The sequence below is a fragment of the Phyllostomus hastatus genome, unplaced genomic scaffold (genome assembly GCF_019186645.2).
Source record: "Phyllostomus hastatus isolate PE091 unplaced genomic scaffold, TTU_PhHast_1.1 phas_scaffold_129, whole genome shotgun sequence".
Taxonomy (NCBI): domain Eukaryota; kingdom Metazoa; phylum Chordata; class Mammalia; order Chiroptera; family Phyllostomidae; genus Phyllostomus; species Phyllostomus hastatus.
Genome location: NW_025334009.1, coordinates 29,774,104 through 29,793,060, shown reverse-complemented (window position 1 = coordinate 29,793,060; position 18,957 = coordinate 29,774,104). Strand labels below are relative to the sequence as shown.

The window sequence follows — 18,957 nt, the reverse complement described above, 5'->3', positions numbered from 1 at the left end:
TACCAAAGTGGTCAAAATCGCAGGTGCATTCTCTATGATGAACTGTGATAAAAGGATAGAAAGTGTAAACAGGAATCTGGATGCATGCAAGCATATGTTAAGATAAGGTTAACAAAGGGGATCACACACATGTTGGCATTAATGAGACAGCAATGGATGAGCCCATTGGCTTTCCCCCTCAACTATCTATTAAAATCTTCTCAGGAGTTTTTAAAAAATAATGATGACCCGATCTCCACCCCTGGAGATGCTGATCTAATTGGTCTGAGGAAAGGCTTAGGCGGCAATATTTTTTTAAGTTCTCCAAGTGATTGTGACATGCAACCAAGATTAAGACTCATCGTTCTACAGCAGTATTTCTCAAATGTTGAGGAATATTCAAATCACCTGGGGATCTTTTTTCTGCACTTTGTGATTCGGTAGGCCTGTGATGGCACCTGAGAATCTGAATCCTAAAGAGCTTCAAGGTGATGCTGATGCTGCTGTCTGTGGGTCACATTTTGAGTAGCAACGAATTAGATCATCCCTAGCCAGTTTTTTAAAATAATTTTTTAATGGATTCTTTTTTAAGATTTTATTTATTTATTTTTAGGGAGGGAAGGGAGGGAGAAAGAGAGAGAAACATCAATGTGCGGTTGCTGGGGGCTGTGGCCTGCAACCCAGGCATGTGCCCTGACTGGGAATCGAACCTGCGATGCTTTGGTTCACAGCCCACGCTCAATCCACTGAGCTATGCCAGCCAGGGCCCTAGCCAGTTTTTATACAATTTCAATGGTTCTGAAGTCTTAAATTACATAAGTACCACTTGGGAGATAACTAAACATGCAAATTTGCAAGCTTCAGTCTCAGAAATTAAAATTCAGCAGATCTCAATTTTTAACAACTGTCCCTAGTGATTCTGAGATTCATAGTCTGAGAACCACCCACACGCTAACCTACACAAATAATATATATTTTACAAATGACATTTTTTTAAAAGGTGGCAACAGTATTTATAAATTTTACAAGCTACCTTGACCTAATGTGAGAACAATTTTCTCTTGTTTCAGCTGTGAGAAGAAAGTACCCCCAAAGTCAGTGGCTTAAACCAACATGATTTTACTATATCTCATGATTTCGTGCATCAATAGGGGTTGGCCAGGTGACTCTTCTGCTCTGAAGTCACTTAGTTGTAAAGAGCTAGCAAATAGGCTTGACTGGAGTCCAAGATGACCTCACTTCGTGTGCCTGCTCCCCTCCTGGAGAAAAGCTTGAGGGTAAGAGAAAGGATGACTAGCTACTTTGATGGAGGGAGTAAGAACTGGCCTGCATCCTCAGAGTTCTTTGGGGCAAAGACTGTGTTTCCTATTGCAGTAGATGTCATGATAACTAAAAGACTTTCTCCAGTCCCTGGAAGGGATGCCAGCTGACAGCCCTCAACTGTCAGTCCCCACAGGGATTGTTTGGGCTGAAGAGAGCTGATAACTTGCTGGTATGGGGGAATAAAGTCCCAGGCCCTTCCCCGGCCCCAAGTTAAGATAACTCTACAGGGTTCTCTCATCTTCTGAACTCCCGGATTGGCTGAGGTCTCCACTGAGACTGCAAAGAAGCTCAACTTCTCCTGCTTCCCAGTTTTGCTTCTTTCCCTTTCTTTCCTTGTGAATTGAACCGAAGGGCACTCCCTAACACACATTGTGCGTGGTTATGTCCATCTCTGAGTCTGCCTCCCAGGAAGCCTGACCTGTAACACCTGTGGACCAGATGTTGGCCCCTTGGGAAATGAACCAAGCTGGATGATCTTGGGTCTGTTGAAGGGACACCCTGGATAGATGAACGAACATCAGCAGAGAGGATGCTTAAAATTCACTCCTTCTGCAGGATAGCCGGGGAAGAAAGGAGTGAGCAACAGCTGGAATAGAGCTACACGGGCCTGTGTCAAGAGAATTGAAGATTAAAGATTTCCAGTTATGAGAAGGAGAAACATCTTTCTGGAACTTACAAAATCACCTAAAAGGGCCAGCTTTAACAATTTACCTATGGTCCAAAAAGCACCAACATCCAGCCCACGGCAGTATCAATCAAAGAGGAGTTTTTCCTGCCCTCCCTTCGGTCCTGTCTCCCAGGGCTCCCAACCTGTAGAAGTTACAACACAGAGTTAGGCAGAGGGGAAAGAATACTAGATACGGTGGGAGAAGATGCCACCCCTCTCTTCCCTGACTTTAACGTCTAAAACAGTCCCCCCACCTCGTTTCCTTCTTAGTCACCTAAACCCTACCCTTCCCTCCTGCCCCCATATAGCAATACTCTATCTTTTCCTTCATTTGGTGAGTTGCCCCACAGTTTCTTTGATGTGCAATTTCCATCCAGTATCAGCTGTTGCAAAACGTCAAAAACCTTCACCTCATCTAAGGACTGTTCCTAGTGGTCTCAGGCTGCAAAGCCTAAAAGCTTTTTCTTGGCCGGTACTCTGTCTTGCTGGGCATTCCAACTGTTTGCATACCCAGAGACACGTAGTTAGAGGTACGGAGCCGGCGCTCAATAAATTCCTCAGATTTCCCAATTGCCTTCAGAGAGGAGCGCTTTTGCCAGGGGCGGTCGCGGGACACAAACAGCAGCAGAGAGGGGTAGAAGCTAAAAGCCCAAAACCAGTGTTCAATGTGGGGTATGCGCCAGTCAGTGAGCCTGGAGCTGGTGGGGACAGCTAAGAGAAGCCGTGAATGTGCGCTCGGCTGCAAGCCCTGACTTGGCACAGCGCTGGTCCCTGCGGCCGCCGCTGGCCCCGCCTTGCCCCGCCCCGCCCCTTTCAGTACAACTACACCGCCCGGTCCTGATGCCCCGCCCTATCCCACTTGCCCCGCCCTATCCCACTGGTCCCGCCGCTAGTCCCGCCCCTCATCCCACCCAGTACCACTCGGGTAGCCCAGCTGGGTGGTGCCCGCCCGGTCCTGCCCAGCTTGCTCGGTCCCGCCCCTCCTAATACTCCAAGTAGGGGCGGCTGTAGGCGCTATGGGGACCGCGTCGTCGCTCGTGAGCCCCGCGGGCGGGGAGGTAATCGAGGACACGTACGGGGCGGGCGGTGGAGAGGCCTGCGAGATCCCGGTGGAGGTGAAGCCCAAGGCCCGCCTGCTGCGCAGCTCTTTCCGCCGGGGTGCGGGAGCGGCGGCCGCGGGGGCCGGGCCCGGGTCGCTGAACCGCGGGGCAGGCGGCGGCGGGCTGCTGGGGGCTAGCTTCAAGTCCACTGGCTCTTCGGTGCCGGAGCTAGAGTACGCGGTGGCTGAGTACGAGCGGCTGAAGAAGGAGTACGAAATCTTCCGGGTCAGCAAGAATCAGGAGTTGCTGTCCATGGGCCGCCGTGAGGCCAAGTTGGACACGGAGAACAAGCGGCTGCGGGCCGAGCTGCAGGTAACGCCGAGCCTGGGCGCGCAACCGGGGAGGCCTCAACGCCCCGGGAAGTGAGGTCCGGGCCGCCTACGCTGGGCCGCGTAGCTTTTCCCGGATCCATGCCCATCCCGTCTCCTTTCCAAACCAAGTAGTTTTGAAAGTTGAGCAGAAACTGCTTTGCGTATTAATTTGAAGGGGCATATTCTCTTGGGGTCTAAACTGATTCCTTCACTAATGCCACCCCTTTTCTATTTCTGGTTCATTCATTTAGTGGCCTTGAAGCAATTAGCCTGAAAGTGTCCCGAAGCAGCAAATGCCAGTCTCCATGGGGCTCTAGAGAAGTAGGTTCACACAGGGCACACACATACAAAATACATTGATACAATCTGTTGAAACAACTCGTCAAAATCTTCCCAGAAGTCTCTAACTCCCCACTGTGCTAAAATTTTATGGACCTCTAAGGTGGCATATATGTCTCGGTTACTTTGTGTGGTTCCATTGCTCTTGGGTTTTAATGACCCCAAAGTGAATTTTTCTGCATCGTGACAATAGATTGCCACTATCTTAACTGCTGTGGTTGAGGTATACTCCAATTCCCTTAATCCATTTAATTTACTTTAAAAAAAAAATGCGCCCTGGCTGGCATAGCTCAGTGGATTGAGCTCGGGCTGCAAACCAAAATGTTGCAGGTTAGATTCCCAGTCAGGGTACATACCCGGGTTGCAGGCCATGACCCCCAGCAACCGCACATCGATGTTTCTCTCTCTCTCTTTATCTCCCTCCCTTCCCTCTCTAAAAATAAATAAATAAAATCTAAAAAAAAAAAAGCCTGACCTTCCTGTAGCAGATCTATTTTAACTCATTAAAATAGTATATAATAAAGCTAATGGTTGATTTTCTGTGGTTAGAGTTGTGAGACTTTGTGCCAATTGTTTGGGGCCCCTTTGAGAGTTGTGGTTTGTTTACTTTCTTTCTTTACTATGGAAGACACTTTTAGACCCTCAGACTGAGTTTTCTAAAAGGAGGAAGACTTTTCTTCTAGAGGAGGCATGCCAGTCAACCCACCCACCCCCCATATTAGCTGTTGTATCATCAACACGTTACCTGGAAAGAAATACTTATCAGCAGTCCATCTGTTGTCTTACCAGTTTTCCTACCGAGCAGCCTTAATGCACTTGCATGTACAAAATGGTTGTATACACTTCAGATATCAGATTTCATGGTTCCAAACCACCCTCCGATAAACACTGTATGTTGGAAATAACACTGAGATGGAGGTGGAAGAGAACCAGTGTCAAGTGCAGTAAGGGTGGACAAATGCCACACACAGTCTCAGGTTCCTCCTGTTACCAGTCCTGATTCCTTGTGTAATCTTTTTCATTACTTTCTCACATAGCTAGGCACAAACAAGTGTGTATTTACTTAATGCGTTTAGTCAGACATTAAGTGGGGGAAGTCTGCAGATAGTAAGATGAATAAGACCTGGAGACAAGGAGCGCATGGTGTCACAGAATTATCTTTCCAGTTAAGCTTAGAAATTATACTTCTTGTTCTCTGAGAGAAGAGGAAAGTGAGGTGTGAGATTAAGAACTTGTACAGTAAAGAAAAAGTACTTTCCATGGAAAGCTTAATGGTGAAGTATCTTCATTTACTATAGTTCAGGCATGTTTGCATTTTTTTATTATGTGTTTGAATAAAATGGCAATATATAGTTCTTGATAACTGGTAAAATAATAAGTAAATTGTTAAAATTCTAAGATATGTAATATATATGTAAGATCATGTAAAATTGGGCAAGAATTCCATTTTTGTTAGATAACAAGGTAAATTATTTCAGGCACTTCAAAAAACTTATCAGAAGATACTTCGGGAAAAGGAGAGCGCTTTGGAAGCCAAATACCAAGCCATGGAGAGGGCAGCTACATTTGAACATGACAGAGATAAAGTTAAAAGGCAATTCAAGGTATTCCTTACATTTTTATTCTCAAAATGATGTGGAATAATAACTACATATATTCAAAGTTCATAGAATGCTGTGATAAAAATAATAGTAAGTAATGTAGGAGTCATGAGAATTCTAAGAACTAGAGTGGAACACTTTACAGTTTTGAGTTGCACCTGGTAAACTTGAGATAGTTTCAAAGAAAAGGTATAAAAGTGAACACTTTAATAAGGATTTTTTTTAAAGAAATGGAGCATTTCTTTATGGGGGAATGCATTTGGAAATGTTTGGGGATGTTTGGAGTGGGAGGGCATTACTGGCCTTTGGTGGCAGGGGGAACACATTTGCTAAACATTTTGCAGTTCACAAGACAGCCCCACTCCACAGACATGCATCCGGCTGTCATTCCAGCGGGTCCAGCTGTAAACAGTGAGGAAGGGGTACTCAGATTATTCATCCTACAAAGGAGGAGAGCAAGAACCAAATGAATGAAAGATTTTCTCCTTAAAAGTTGAAGACACTTTTTATTATAGCAAATTTTCAAAATCTAAATTCTTCTTTCCAAGATTTTTAGGGAGACCAAGGAAAATGAAATTCAGGACTTACTGAGGGCCAAACGAGAGTTGGAGAGCAAACTTCAGAGGCTACAAGCTCAGGGGATCCAAGTATTTGATCCTGGGGAGTCTGATTCGGATGACAACTGTACGGATGTTACTGGTGAATGTATTTCCTATTTATAATATTTTGAGCTTTCAATATGGGTATGGTGCTATTATAGAGCCAACTTTGAGTCCTTTTACTTACCAGTGATAGCTGTTACAGAGTTGCATTTTTCTCTCTGGTTCTCAGCTCTTACAAAAGCTCTTTTCCCTAAAGTACATGATGTTGTCAGGGGCTGAGGTTTCTTCTGTCTTGTTGCTCTGCCAGCCTTAACCCACAGCTTCTCTCTCTCTAGTCTAAGATAGCTCCTCCAGGTTCCACCATCACATCTATATTTTAGCTAGAGGAAGAGGAAAGGGTAACATTCCTTTCCTTAAAAGCAGGGCCTAAAAGCTATATGAGTTACTCCTACTCAAATTCCATTGGCCAGAACTATACCTAGGATAATTGGAAAGTATAATCATTAATAGGAGAGCCTTGTATCCACCTAAAGTTTGGGGTTCTTATAGAAGGAAGAAGGGGAAAGTGGATATTGTCGGACATTTAGCAGTCTCTGTCACGTTGCTTTTCCACATAATGGTGTAGTCTTTGCAACTATCAGAATGTCTGCATAGTATTTCATTGTGTAGTTTCCAGTGCAGTTTTATGAACTATTCAGAAAGTTTTTATTTTATATTTAAGCATATAAAATATGTCTTTTCTAGAAATAAAGAAAAGCCTGGCCCTGGCTGGTGTGGCTTAGTGAATTGAGCACCAGCCTGCCAAACAAAAGGTTGCTGGTTTGATTCCTAGTCAGGGCACATGTCTGGGTTGCGGGCCAGGCCCCCAGTTGGGGCCTTGCAAGAGGCAACTGATTGATGTTTCTCTCATCAGTGTTTCTCTCCCTCTTGTTCTCCCTTCTTTTCCATCTCTCTAAAAATAAAATATTTTTTTTAAGAAGAAAGAGAGAAAAGCCTGGAATCATAGAATGAAAGGGTCTACTGTGTTCCAAGAAAACATTAAAGTGTGACTGATATTGAAAAAAAAGAAAAAAGATTCTATTTTAAATGTGGTGGGAAAATGCAGACATACTCTCATTTATTTTTAAAAAACAATTAATTATATTCTTACAAACGGATACATTTTGGAGTGAAGTATGGCAACTGACATTTCCTTTTAATTTGTATTTTGATGCTATTGGAATCTGACCAGAGTGCTAGGGTTTTCATTACCAAGTTTTCAGGGTGGGGCAGAATGAAGTGATTCTTATTAGCTTAGAGTGACTAAGAAGATTCTTTAATGCCCCCACAGTCATCCTGGTGGTGATTTCAGATTTGACACATGTTAAAAACGTACAGTGTTTTAAAACTATTGTATTGTTACTGTCTTGGCAAGTTAATAAAAACCAGTTAATATTTCCTCCTAGGTCTTTCTTCATCTTTTAATTTAAACATGAAGAAAGAATATCTGAGGGAGTGTCACTCATTTGAAATTCAAAGACCTACAAATAATCTCAATTTTGCGAGAAATTTAGCCCAAACTCCAGTTTAGTTATGTTTAGTCAAGGATGCTTTATAGATAGCCTGGCAAATATAATTTACATAAGTACCTATCAAGTCAAACAATTTTGTTGCTCTGGGAGATTAAACAGGATATAGTGTTTACATCTTTAGCTTACAGCCTAATGAATTACCAACATTAATTACTACTGTGCTAGTAATAGTATTCCTTTGAAATTCTTTCCTTCAACTTTTACACTGATATTTAAACCATATAGTTAGAAATGTTTTTGAGAATTTTTGTGTGGGGGTGTTTTTATGTCTGTTATTATAATTCCCTTGGTTATTTTTTCAATTAAAGTTATGCAGATGACATGGGTTAATAAATTATATAAGTTTTAAGTATACAGTTCTATGAAACATCATATGTATATTGTACTGTATTCTTAATTTTTTTCATCCTTCTCTTTTTAATTCCCTCTTTGAAACTGAGATGATAACCAGAATTACATTAACCTGTACCTTAGAACTTGGCAGAAATGGGTGGCAAAGTACTTTAAAAATTATTCAAGTTCAAATATATGTTATACTTATAATATTGCAGTATTTTTTAAAATTAGAAATCCTGTTCAGTGTACCTGGTAAGTTTTTGAACATTCAGATAAAATCTCTTGCTTTCACAGCTGCTGGAACCCAGTGTGAATACTGGCCTGGAGGAGCCCTGGGAAGTGAACCTTCCATAGGGAGTATGATCCAGCTTCAGCAGTCCTTCAGGGGTCCTGAGTTCGCCCACAGTTCCATAGATGTGGAAGGACCCTTTGCAAATGTCAACAGAGGTAACACACACTATTTGCCAATTACAGTGGCTGATGGTAGTGACTGTTTACCTACTTTAATCTGGTGCTGGGACAACTACCATCAGCAGAACGTGAGCTTTGTATACTGGATGTCTTTCATTGTCAAACCATCATGCACTAGTGCTGTCACTGACCAGGGCTGGTGAAATTACCTTGTTCGCCTTAGGATCAGGTGGTGCTCCATGGCTAGATGTGGCGGATACTGGCCAGCAGTATCCATCCCTGCTGCGCATGCTCGTCGAGACACGAGAAAAACATACACAGAGACAACCAGGTCCTGTGGGGAAATAGGGACGAAATGGCCACTCTCTCTAGTGGAGAGCGCCTCGTTCTTTTGCCCAAGTAGGTTTTTATTAAGAAAACAGACAGTTTGTGGATTCACAGTCTGGCAAGAAAGATCAAAAGGAATAGGTAATTTTCAAAGGGACTGACAGAACTCCTGCTGGGATTCTGGGCAAAGTTTGGAGTTGTATCATTTGAAAGGACTACAGGGCTCAAAGGGCTAGTTTTGGTTTCCTGTCTGTGCCTTCAAATTCTAATTTAATAACATCCTCCAGCAAATAGATCTCACAAGATCTTGCATATTCTATGTCCCAGGCCTGATTACCCCGGGGGTCCGCCAACTCTGGTCTGGACTGCACTGCCCCTGCTATTTCCTCAGGCCTGAGTCAGGCAGAGGAGACAAAGGCAGCCAAGAGACTTGGATTTCTCACAACTAAGAACAAGGACTCAGACCTTGACAAAGCCGAGGGGGCAGGGGGCGATGTCGACCACCCCTTCATTTCCACAGCCCCGAATCTCTTCCCTGAGGCCTCCTCGTGATCATGCCTGCCTTAGGGGATTCCCCCCATGGGAAATCTTTCCCGTCATTGGCTAACTGATCAAGCGTAGGAGGCCAGGCACAGAATAGGCAGTATTCATGCCAGGAAAATAAGTTTTGTCTCCTTAGTGGCTTCTGGTTCAGAGGTCATGGGGGGAGGTCACTCAGCCTAAGTCATGGGGGGTTACATCTTCCTGAGACCAGGCAGGGCAGGCCCCAACAGCTAGATTGTCCACTCATGTTCTAATAACTGAACAGATGGTCTGAATTCTCAGGTGTTTAGATGAGTAATGAGAGTCTAATTGAGTCTTTCTCCGTGCATCTTTGATGATGTCAAAGTTTAGAGCAGGTTGCAGAGTAGAATATAAAACCTCAGTTATGTAATACAGTTTTCTTAGTCAAAAGTAATATCATTTTTTATAATTTGGTATCTAAAACATCTCTAACATCTGCTAGAATTTCAGCACCAATGGCGATCTGGGATGTTATAAGTAGCTCTGCTCTTTTTTCTTAGGACTGTAAAATTATTTATCTATTAGCAAAATAAAAATCATTTTTTAAATTATGCCTTTTGAGTTAGCCAAATATTTCTTAAAATATTCTTTAACACTAAGTAGCATATGGTTACCATCATTTTACACCATTCTTGAACTTTCTTTTTGACTTACTATAATTCAAGAATAGTAAGTAGGTAAAACCATAGGCCAGCCTGGTAATGTAGGCTCTCCTCAAGAAGCAAACTTTTGAACAGCCCGTGTGGCCAAATTCCATGACGTTTGACTGAAACCACCAGTACTGCAGCAAAGACCACTGGCAACATTGATTGCTTTAAGTCCCAGAACAGAATTTCACGTTAGAGAACTGATTGCCTTCTAATATGTTATTCTAAAAGTTATGCCAGTATTAGCACGTGAGATCAGATTCCATTCTAAGACGCCTGTTGTGTTTTTTCTGACTTTCTAAAAATCATCTTGTCAAATGCTTTCTGGTGATTTTTTTCACAAACTTATGAGAAATTTTATTTTCAGATGACTGGGATGTTGCTGTAGCTAGTTTATTACAAGTTACTCCCTTGTTTTCACATTCTCTCTGGAGTAACACTGTCAGATGTTACCTCATTTCTACAGATGAAACCCAGCCTGAAATGGATCTTTTCCTTAAGGTAAAGATATTTATAAATTCCATATTCACTGATTTAAAATATAAAGTAATATTATTTCCCATTTCTGATTCTACTACATTTAAACCTCATAGTTTGCTGCCTACTCCATATGTCTTAAAGAGCAGGAAGCATTTTGGGCTTTTCTTAAGAGAAAATCTTGCTCAGTATTATCTGTATTTTTAAATTAAGGTCTTAGAAATTTTGTGCTTTTGAATGCTCCATCACACATTCCCCACAATGTGTAAGTCCCTTGCTGATAGTGCCTGCTTTAGTTAGTATCTGTCTGCTCTATCCTTGAATCTGTGTCAGGTTATAACAAAATTTAATCCTTGTTATGGCTTTTAATTTTTCAAAGCAGCCATCAGGTTTCATGAAAGGCAGGGGTTGGCAAACGACAGCCTGTGGGCCAAATCTGGCCTGCTGTCTACTTTTGTATGACCCAGAGGAAAGATTGTTTTTTGCATTTTTAAATGGTTGGAAAAAATCAAATGAAGAATAGTATTTTGTGACGTGAAATCCAGATTGTGGTGTCCATAAATAAAGTTTTATCGGAACACAGCCATGCTCGTTTGTTTACAGTTTGTCTGTGGCCACTTCTCACTACCACAGCAGAATAACTTGTGACAGAGACTAAATGGACCACAAAGACCTCCGCCAGAGCAGCCAAGTTGTTACACTGTTATTAATTTGTGAAAACATTTGCCAACTACTGTCGGTTTGTTCTAACTGAATTTTAAGTAAATCTGCATGTCCCGTGCTGAACCTACTATATTAGCATCCTCCAGACTGTTTAGTAAGTTCATTTAGTGCTTTTTTTTTATGTTACTCAGTTTTGGTAAAAGCCAAATATTTTGCAAACCAAAGCTTTCACTCACTAACTGAAAATAGGTTATTCCCAAACACATGTTGAATTACTAATATGTTGCAGAATGAGAGTCATCATTACTTAGTAACTTAATTTGTTATGACCAACATATTTTTATTTTATATATGTTTGTTTAGTGTTCTAATATTCATGGTGGGTATTTTTTTTCCTATATAGATCTATGGATTTATATTTTTCATTCTTTACAACAATGAAACATAAATCATTTGGGAAAATATTAATACATATAAATACCAAAGCAAAATAACCTAATATTTTTCTCCCATTGTTTTAGGCTTTATCATTTTCTGAGCTAGGAAACAGCCAAGTTATTAAGCTATTATTATTTTCATTTTATAGAGAAACTTGCCTTTTCTCTTAAAGATTTTTTAAAAATATGATTGTATATTTTTTTATCAGAAAATATCCAACTGGTTCTAAAGCATGCTTTTTTATTTTAAGTAGTATGAAACTGACTAGACCTTTAGTTAAATATGGTGTGCTTTTATATGTCTTAACTTGTTTTTAGGACTATTCACCTAAACTTAAGAGAATGTGTGAGACAATGGGATATTTTTTCCATGCTGAACATTTTCCAATAGATACTGAAAATCAATACCTTGCTGTAAGAAAGTGGGAAATTGAGAAGAGTTCATTAGTTATCTTATTCATTCATTTAACTTTACCAAGGTAAGCTGAAATTTTTGTAATTTTTTACAGGAGTTAAGCTTCTAACTTTTCCATTTATTTGCAAAGCCTCATGAGTTTGATCCATCATTGTGAGCCATGTTTAACAGTATGTTTGAGAGCTTTTTATGTTAGATTTAAAAAATTGAAGTTACATATGCTTTAAAATTTAATTTAATGCACTCTCACCACCTAATAATGAACACATTCTATTTTAATGCTAAGCTGGAACAGAGCTATAAAAACACCAGTTTTTGGAAAGTTTCCCTTGTTCTGCATCTGGGCTTTTTTGGCCACTTGTTATTGCAGTAACCCCCACTATGGACACTTAGGTTGATTGACTGTTGCGACAGTGCAGTATAGTAAAAGAAATACTGATTTCCAATCTAGTTTTTTGTTGGAAGACTGTGAAGAAGCTTTTCTGAAAAATCCAGAAGGCAAACCACGATTAATTTATCATCGTTTGGAGGACGGGGAAGTCAGTTCCAATTCTGTCCAGCAATTGATTGATCAAGTTTCTAACCAAAACAAGACCAACAAAGTCAAGGTAAAATTCATAGGTTGTTTTTTAAGAACATGCGTGGCAGAGGCAAGTGCTAGAGCAAAGGCCATGACATGGAAGTGATGTGGCACAGGTGGAGAGAGGAAGGAAGGAGGAGTGCATGGAAGGCAGAGTGCGGGGAGAAGTATAGAAAAGGTAAAAGGAGGCTGATTGTGAAGAACCCTGGAGACCGTTTTAAGGACCTTTACTTTCTTGGAGTGAGATGGGAAGCTGTTGGAGGACTTTATCAGCAACAGCAGAAGAAATTTAATTCTGCGGAGGATTGCTTAGGCTGCTGTGTTGAGAACTGACTGTGGTTTAGGGCTTGTGGGAGAGGTCAGAGTTGGAGGCATGTTGTAGTCATCCAGGTGGGAGATGCTGGTGGCCTGGACCAGGGTGATGTAGAGGAGGTGATGGGAAATGGTAGGGTTCTGGATAAAGTTTGACAGTAGAGTCAACAGATTTCCTAACAGATTCATTGTGAACTATGAGAGAAAGAGGAATAAATAGCGGTATGTGGCTAAAAAGTATTACCTGTGAGTGGATAACTCAGATTCTTTTCTGTGCTTTTTTCCCCAAGTTTTGTTTCTTTTCTTTTTTTCTTTTCTCTTTTTTTTTCTTTTCTCTCTTTTTTTCTTTTCTATCTACCTGACCAAGAATTAGTGTAAGGAGGAGCCTTTTTATAATAATCTTTCCTAAGAGCATGGGGAAAAGCAAAAAACTGATGAGTGGAGAAAGAGATTTAATCATCCTTACATTCATGGCAAGACACACTTTAGAATGGAGATTGCAGACTTTGCATGACTGCACACCGAGTTAGTTTGGGAAATGTTTATATAATGTTAAGAATACAATAGAAAACAGCTCTAGGATTTTTTAAGGTTTTAGTTCTCTTTATTTCAGCCAGAAAATAAGATCAAATGTGAATACAAGCATTTTTATTTTATTTTATTTTGTTTTGTTTATTTTATTTTATATTTTATTCTTTTAAGGTTTTATTTAGTTATTTCCAGAGAGAAGGGAAATGAGGGAAAGAAACACCCACTGATTGCCTCTCACACACCCCCCAACCGGGACCTGGCCTGCAACCCAGGCATGTGTCCCCACCTTTGCTCTGCAGGCTGGTGCTCAGTCCACTGAGCCACACCAGCCAGGGCACAAGCATTTATCTTACATCATTTAGTGTTAAAAATGTATCTTGAGACCAGCATAACATTAAACCAAAGAGTCTAAGTCAAAAAAGTGATTTTTTATTATAGTTAATCTCTAGAACCATTTCTGTCTTTGGTTTTATTTTTATTATCAGTTTACTCCATCAGGTCTCATGAGAAAAGATACTAATTCACCTTTCTTATCTCTATTCTTTTAATTCTATAAATCTTGCTTCTATAAATCAGTATACTAGAAGGATGAATTTATGAAAGTAAGATAAAATAAGCTTCTTTCTCCCGTGTTATAAATGTGAACATATGCTGAGCTTTCATGGCAGTTCACCTGATACACTTTCTAAAACCATTGTCTTATGCTATCTTAACAGATGTCAATCATTTTAGTAATACACATGTTCTTTTCAGATAGGGCATTCTTTGAGCAAACTCAAAAGACTGTTGTACATAGCCAAATAGTATTTTGCTTTTTTGCTTTGTAGAATTAACTTTACTGGCATAAAAATTGATTTTGCTGTGTTTTGAAGGCTATGTATGTTGAATGGTACAGAAATATGTAGACAACATTTGGACACATAGGCAAAAAACATACACTGTTTGATTATAGCATTGTTCACACTAAATCCTTTGTGTGACCTTGGACAAATTACTTAACTTGCCTCAATTTCCTCTTCCATAAAATGGAAGTAGTCAGGGTTTCCCTCAGAGGGTCATTGTGAGGGTAAATGAGCTAATACATAGAAAGTACTTAGAACAGTTTATGGCACATAAGCACTAGAAAAGTGGTTACCACCCCCACCCATTTCCTCTTGTTATTACTGTTTTTTCTTCTTCTTGTTAAACTTCTTTTTTTTCCTCCCAGATCATTGATCACTCAGGAGATCCTGCAGAAGGTGTATATAAAACTTATATTTATGTGGAAAAGATTATTAAACAGGTAAATATGCATCCCCTGCAAGATTTCATCTAAAATATTTAAGACTGCTTTCCATAAAATAGGGTTTTCCAGAGAAAATCACTTGTTCGTTTTCTGGAGCCAGTGCTCAGGGAGAGCACCATTGTCTCTGTGGGGTGTTCATCCTGTGGTGTCGTTGCAGAATTACGAGTGCTGTGCATCTCTCTCACCCGTCTCAGTGCTGTTTGATGCTTCAGTACTGTGAAGTATAAAATGTATTGCAAAAGTACTAGTTAAAAAGTAAGGGAAAATGTTCACTCCTTGAATTTTTGTGTATTTGAAAAATCCTCAAAATTTTGTGCTGTAACACAGAGGGGTGAAAACACCTCTCGGGGTCATGGAGGTGTCTGGAGCTGGAAGTTTCTATGATGTCTCAAGTATTACCTTGAAAATGTATGAGTGTTATATATTCTGCTTGATAGTATATCTGAGTTTATTTTTTTAAGATTTTATTTATTTATTTTTAGATGGGAAGAGGAAGAAAGAGGGAAAGAAACATCAATGTGTGGTTGCTTCTCACGTGCCCCCTACTGGGGGCCTAGCCTGCAACCCAAGCATGTGCCCTGACTGAGAATCCAGCCAGTGACCCTTTGGTTTGTAGGCCGGTGCTCAATCCACTGAGCCACACCAGCCAGGGCTGTTTTTAACATAGAATATTTAAAATCATGTATCAGCAAAAATGGTAATAATGATGAAAAGAAAAATAAGCCTTCACCTGTAGTTAAATGGGCACTAGATGTACCATGTTTATCCTGTGGTTGCCCATACCTGCTGCAACCTCCCCCGGGGGACTGGGGGCCCAATCTGAAAAGTATGGAGATATGTTATCAGAGTAAAAGAGTGAGCCCCAAAACATAATGATAAGACTTCTGGCAACACATTTTGTATGATGTTCTTTAGTATAACTTTTGACATCAGTTTTGATTTTCTGAACAACCATTTGAACTTTAAGACCAATTAAATAAAATGACTTGAGCATAATAAGTGACAGCAAGTGAGAGGGACATACTCACTTACCATCTTCACCACTAGAAGGATCACAGATTTTCAGTGATATAAAGGCTACAGATCCCAACAGAGACATTTGATATCAAGAACCTCATCTAAGTAATTACATCCTTATAAAAATGTAAAGGAGCATGTTACTTAGTATTTGTACAGTCTTTAAAATTACTCATCTGCCAGATAGAACCAAAGATGTTATATAACATTTTTCAGAAAACAGATCCCATGGGAGTCAAATACCCTTCTAACTCTATTTTTAATAAAAGAGAGAGGTCTTTGTCTTTATCATTTTAATATTTCTTTTTCTATTTTAAAACTAGTGTTTTTTATAGTTACAATTTATTCTTGTAGGTACTATACCAAATCCATGGTTTTGGACTTGTTCTCCCTAGTAGGTCAAGTCCACCTTAGGCCTTTGTGCTAATGCTGCTACAAGGTTTTTTTGTGTTTCATTAGTTTTCATGTGCTTGCTCTTGGTGCTCAGGACATCCTAGGCTTTGAGAACACAGATCTGGAGACTAAGGATTTGGGGAGTGAAGATTCTATTCCAGAAGAAGACGACTTTGGTGATGTTCTATGGGACATACATGATGAGCAAGAGCAAATGGAAACTTTTCAACAGGCTTCAAACTCAGCCCATGAATTGGGATTTGAGAAAGTAAGCATTTAGAGTATTGTTCCAACAAAGATCAGTCTCCACTTAAGGCAGTGTGATGACTGTGTTTTCACCTAAGTGAAGTCAAGGTTAATATTTGTGTTAGTGTCTGCCCTAATGGCTTGATTATCTATTGTGAGCCATGTGTTTACATATGTGTCATGTGAAAGGTACGTGACATGAAATATACTTATGAGCATCAAACAGTTTTAGTTACAGATTATGATTTATCATCCACATGTTCATTATGCTACCCTCTGTCATTCACCAGTTCAAGATTAGGATATTTAGGAAATTTAATAAAATTAGTAAGCCTATCTATTCTTCCAGTTCTTGGAGAAATCAAAGTATCAAGCATTCAGAAAACATAACACAGTAGTTAATATGATAGGCAGATCACTCCTTCAGCATCCTTAAATAGCTAAAAATAACAAACAATTTGAAGTGCACATAGTATCTGTGCCCAAGTTCAAAATATTTTGAGTGCTTTTTAAATTAATTTTAAAAACTAATATTTTAAAAAATATTGTATAGTAGCTGTCACAAACAGCTGTGTTTTTACAGAAATTTTATAATTTAAACTGTGTATTTATGTCCTGATTCTTCCATTTCCTAACCACGCTTGGTCAAGTTACTTAGCTCCAAACTTTGACTTTCTTGTCTATAAAATGAGAATAATTAATAGTACCAACCACAGGGTTATTGGGTGGATTAAACCAGATTATACATGTAGAGCAGGTGGCATAGTACCTGGCATATGATGAATGTTAAATTGTTGTTATTTTTTTATGAGGGGGGACCCAATTAATAAAAAATGGTGTATTCTTACATGTTTAAACTTTAGTCACTTTCAAAGTACTCTCCATTTGAGGCAATACACCTATCAAGACATTTTTTCCACTGCTCAAAACATTTTTTATTTGTCTTTTCTGATGCCTTTTAATGCTTCTGCCATTTTTTGTTTCACTTCTTCTACATCAGCAAAGTGTTTCACTTTGAGGACTTTTTCATACAGGGAAGCAAAAAATAAGTCACTCAGGTACAAGACCTGGTGAATAGGGAGGGTGGGACGTGGAGATCATGCTGTTTTTTGGTCAAAAACTGCTGAACACACTCAGCGCAGTGTGGGCAGGTATGCTCATAAATCACCCATCGTGAAATGGGCAAACGCATTGAAAGAGTCTTCAAAAAAATTCACGGAAGCTGAATGCAGCCTTTCACACCACTACCAGCTGGTACACTGGCACAGATGGGTTTCTAGAACACTCAGCTAAGGGAAGAAACTGGTACTACAAGGGACCTGCCTTCCAGAAGTTAATTTTGGGGGCATCCCCCCTTGTAAGAGAGGTATTATTATCATTATTTTATAAATGATGAACCTAAGATACTGATTATGATTTGCCTAAGAGCACAGAGTGAGTAGATTGCAGATCCAGGATTTGAACCAAAATCTGGCTCTAAATCTTACACTTTTTCTTCTATAGCAAGAGGTCTTAATTTGGGAACCATTGGTCTATAAATGGGCTTTATGTGGGACAATGAATTAAGTTGTTAGGATATGCAAGGTCATAAGTCAATAAAGCTTTTGCTTCTTCAGAAACTCATTGCTCTCAAAATTATTCTAGAGAATATATTAGGTATTTAAATTTGACAAACAGAGAAATCGAGAAACTATACCAAGTAATCGTTTATTGTAATTGCTGGAAATTTCTGCTGCCCTAAAGCCAGCCACAAAATACTTATTACAAATTCTTTTAAATCCTTATCAGCTGTCATTTAGACCACTGGTACAATTAATAAACGTTTCAGCCCTCAAGTTAACTTTGGAATCTCCTTAATAAGTACTAAGATATTTTGGTTTTCTGAATGTTTCCTTTTCAGCTCTGAACCAGTTTTTAGTATCTGGGGAAAACCTGGGAAAAATGGTTCTTGGACTTTGCCCAGAGCTCAGAAAAATCTCGGGTGGCCTGTCCTAATCTGATTCTCTGTAGCAAACCTGCTCTTGTTTGGACCTACCCTGAGGAATCCCTGGAAACTGAGGTGGTCTCCAGGACCGGTGTTTTGACCAAGAGATCAAGGATGTCTGTGGATCGCCCCCTGAAGACATTCTTTGGTATTTTCTGTACTTTAGGGGCTAACGGGTAATATAGGCCTCCCTGCAGCATGGTGCAAAACACCTGAGTCTTGCAAAACCCCATGGGGATCTTAAGTGTCCCTCCTTCATTATTTATAGCAAAATCATGTGTAGGAGAAATGGGGGCCCATTTGTACTTGGTTAAAATACCAACCATAAAAGTAAGCAATGATGAGGGTGCTGTTGATTACAAGTAGGTTTCATTTTCTCATGCAGCTTTTCTCCAAAGAGTTCAGAGGATAATCAGAAGTTGACTATTGACTATTCTAAGGAGATGTGCTTCCTTACAATTTAAATTCATTTTTATTTCTAGTATTACCAGCGCCTCAATGACCTCGTGGCAGCACCAGCACCAATCCCACCCCTTCTTGTATCTGGAGGACCAGGTTCTGGAAAATCCCTTCTTTTATCAAAGTGGTATGATGCAGTACAATTAAATTGTTATCATGGTATCATTTGAATTACAGGATTCATTCAGTAAAATGTGGTATTGAATGTCTGCCTTGCTGCATAGCCTGTACTAAACATTAAAAGAGCAAAAAGCAGTGAACTAATAGCTTTGTGCCCTGAAGTATACACAGTTTAGATATTAGAAAGAAGATACAGAATGAGAAATGAATAGAAATTTGTGATTGTGTAAATAAATGACGTAGGTCAGAACTAAGGGAGT

At 39.8% G+C, this 18,957-nt stretch overlaps 1 protein-coding gene across 1 annotated transcript in view; it reads left to right on the top strand.

The window, feature by feature from the left end:
* Positions 1-2,918: 2,918 nt before the first annotated feature.
* NPHP3 (nephrocystin 3) overlaps positions 2,919-18,957 on the top strand; it is a 39,763-nt gene continuing 23,724 nt past the window's right edge. The window contains exons 1-10 of the mRNA XM_045856965.1: positions 2,919-3,381; positions 5,198-5,323; positions 5,869-6,019; positions 8,124-8,276; positions 10,146-10,279; positions 11,674-11,834; positions 12,222-12,378; positions 14,401-14,475; positions 15,983-16,156; positions 18,601-18,704. Of these exons, the coding sequence (XP_045712921.1) occupies positions 2,986-3,381; positions 5,198-5,323; positions 5,869-6,019; positions 8,124-8,276; positions 10,146-10,279; positions 11,674-11,834; positions 12,222-12,378; positions 14,401-14,475; positions 15,983-16,156; positions 18,601-18,704 (1,631 nt within the window). The 5' untranslated portion in view covers positions 2,919-2,985. The remainder of the gene's footprint in view (positions 3,382-5,197; positions 5,324-5,868; positions 6,020-8,123; positions 8,277-10,145; positions 10,280-11,673; positions 11,835-12,221; positions 12,379-14,400; positions 14,476-15,982; positions 16,157-18,600; positions 18,705-18,957) is intronic.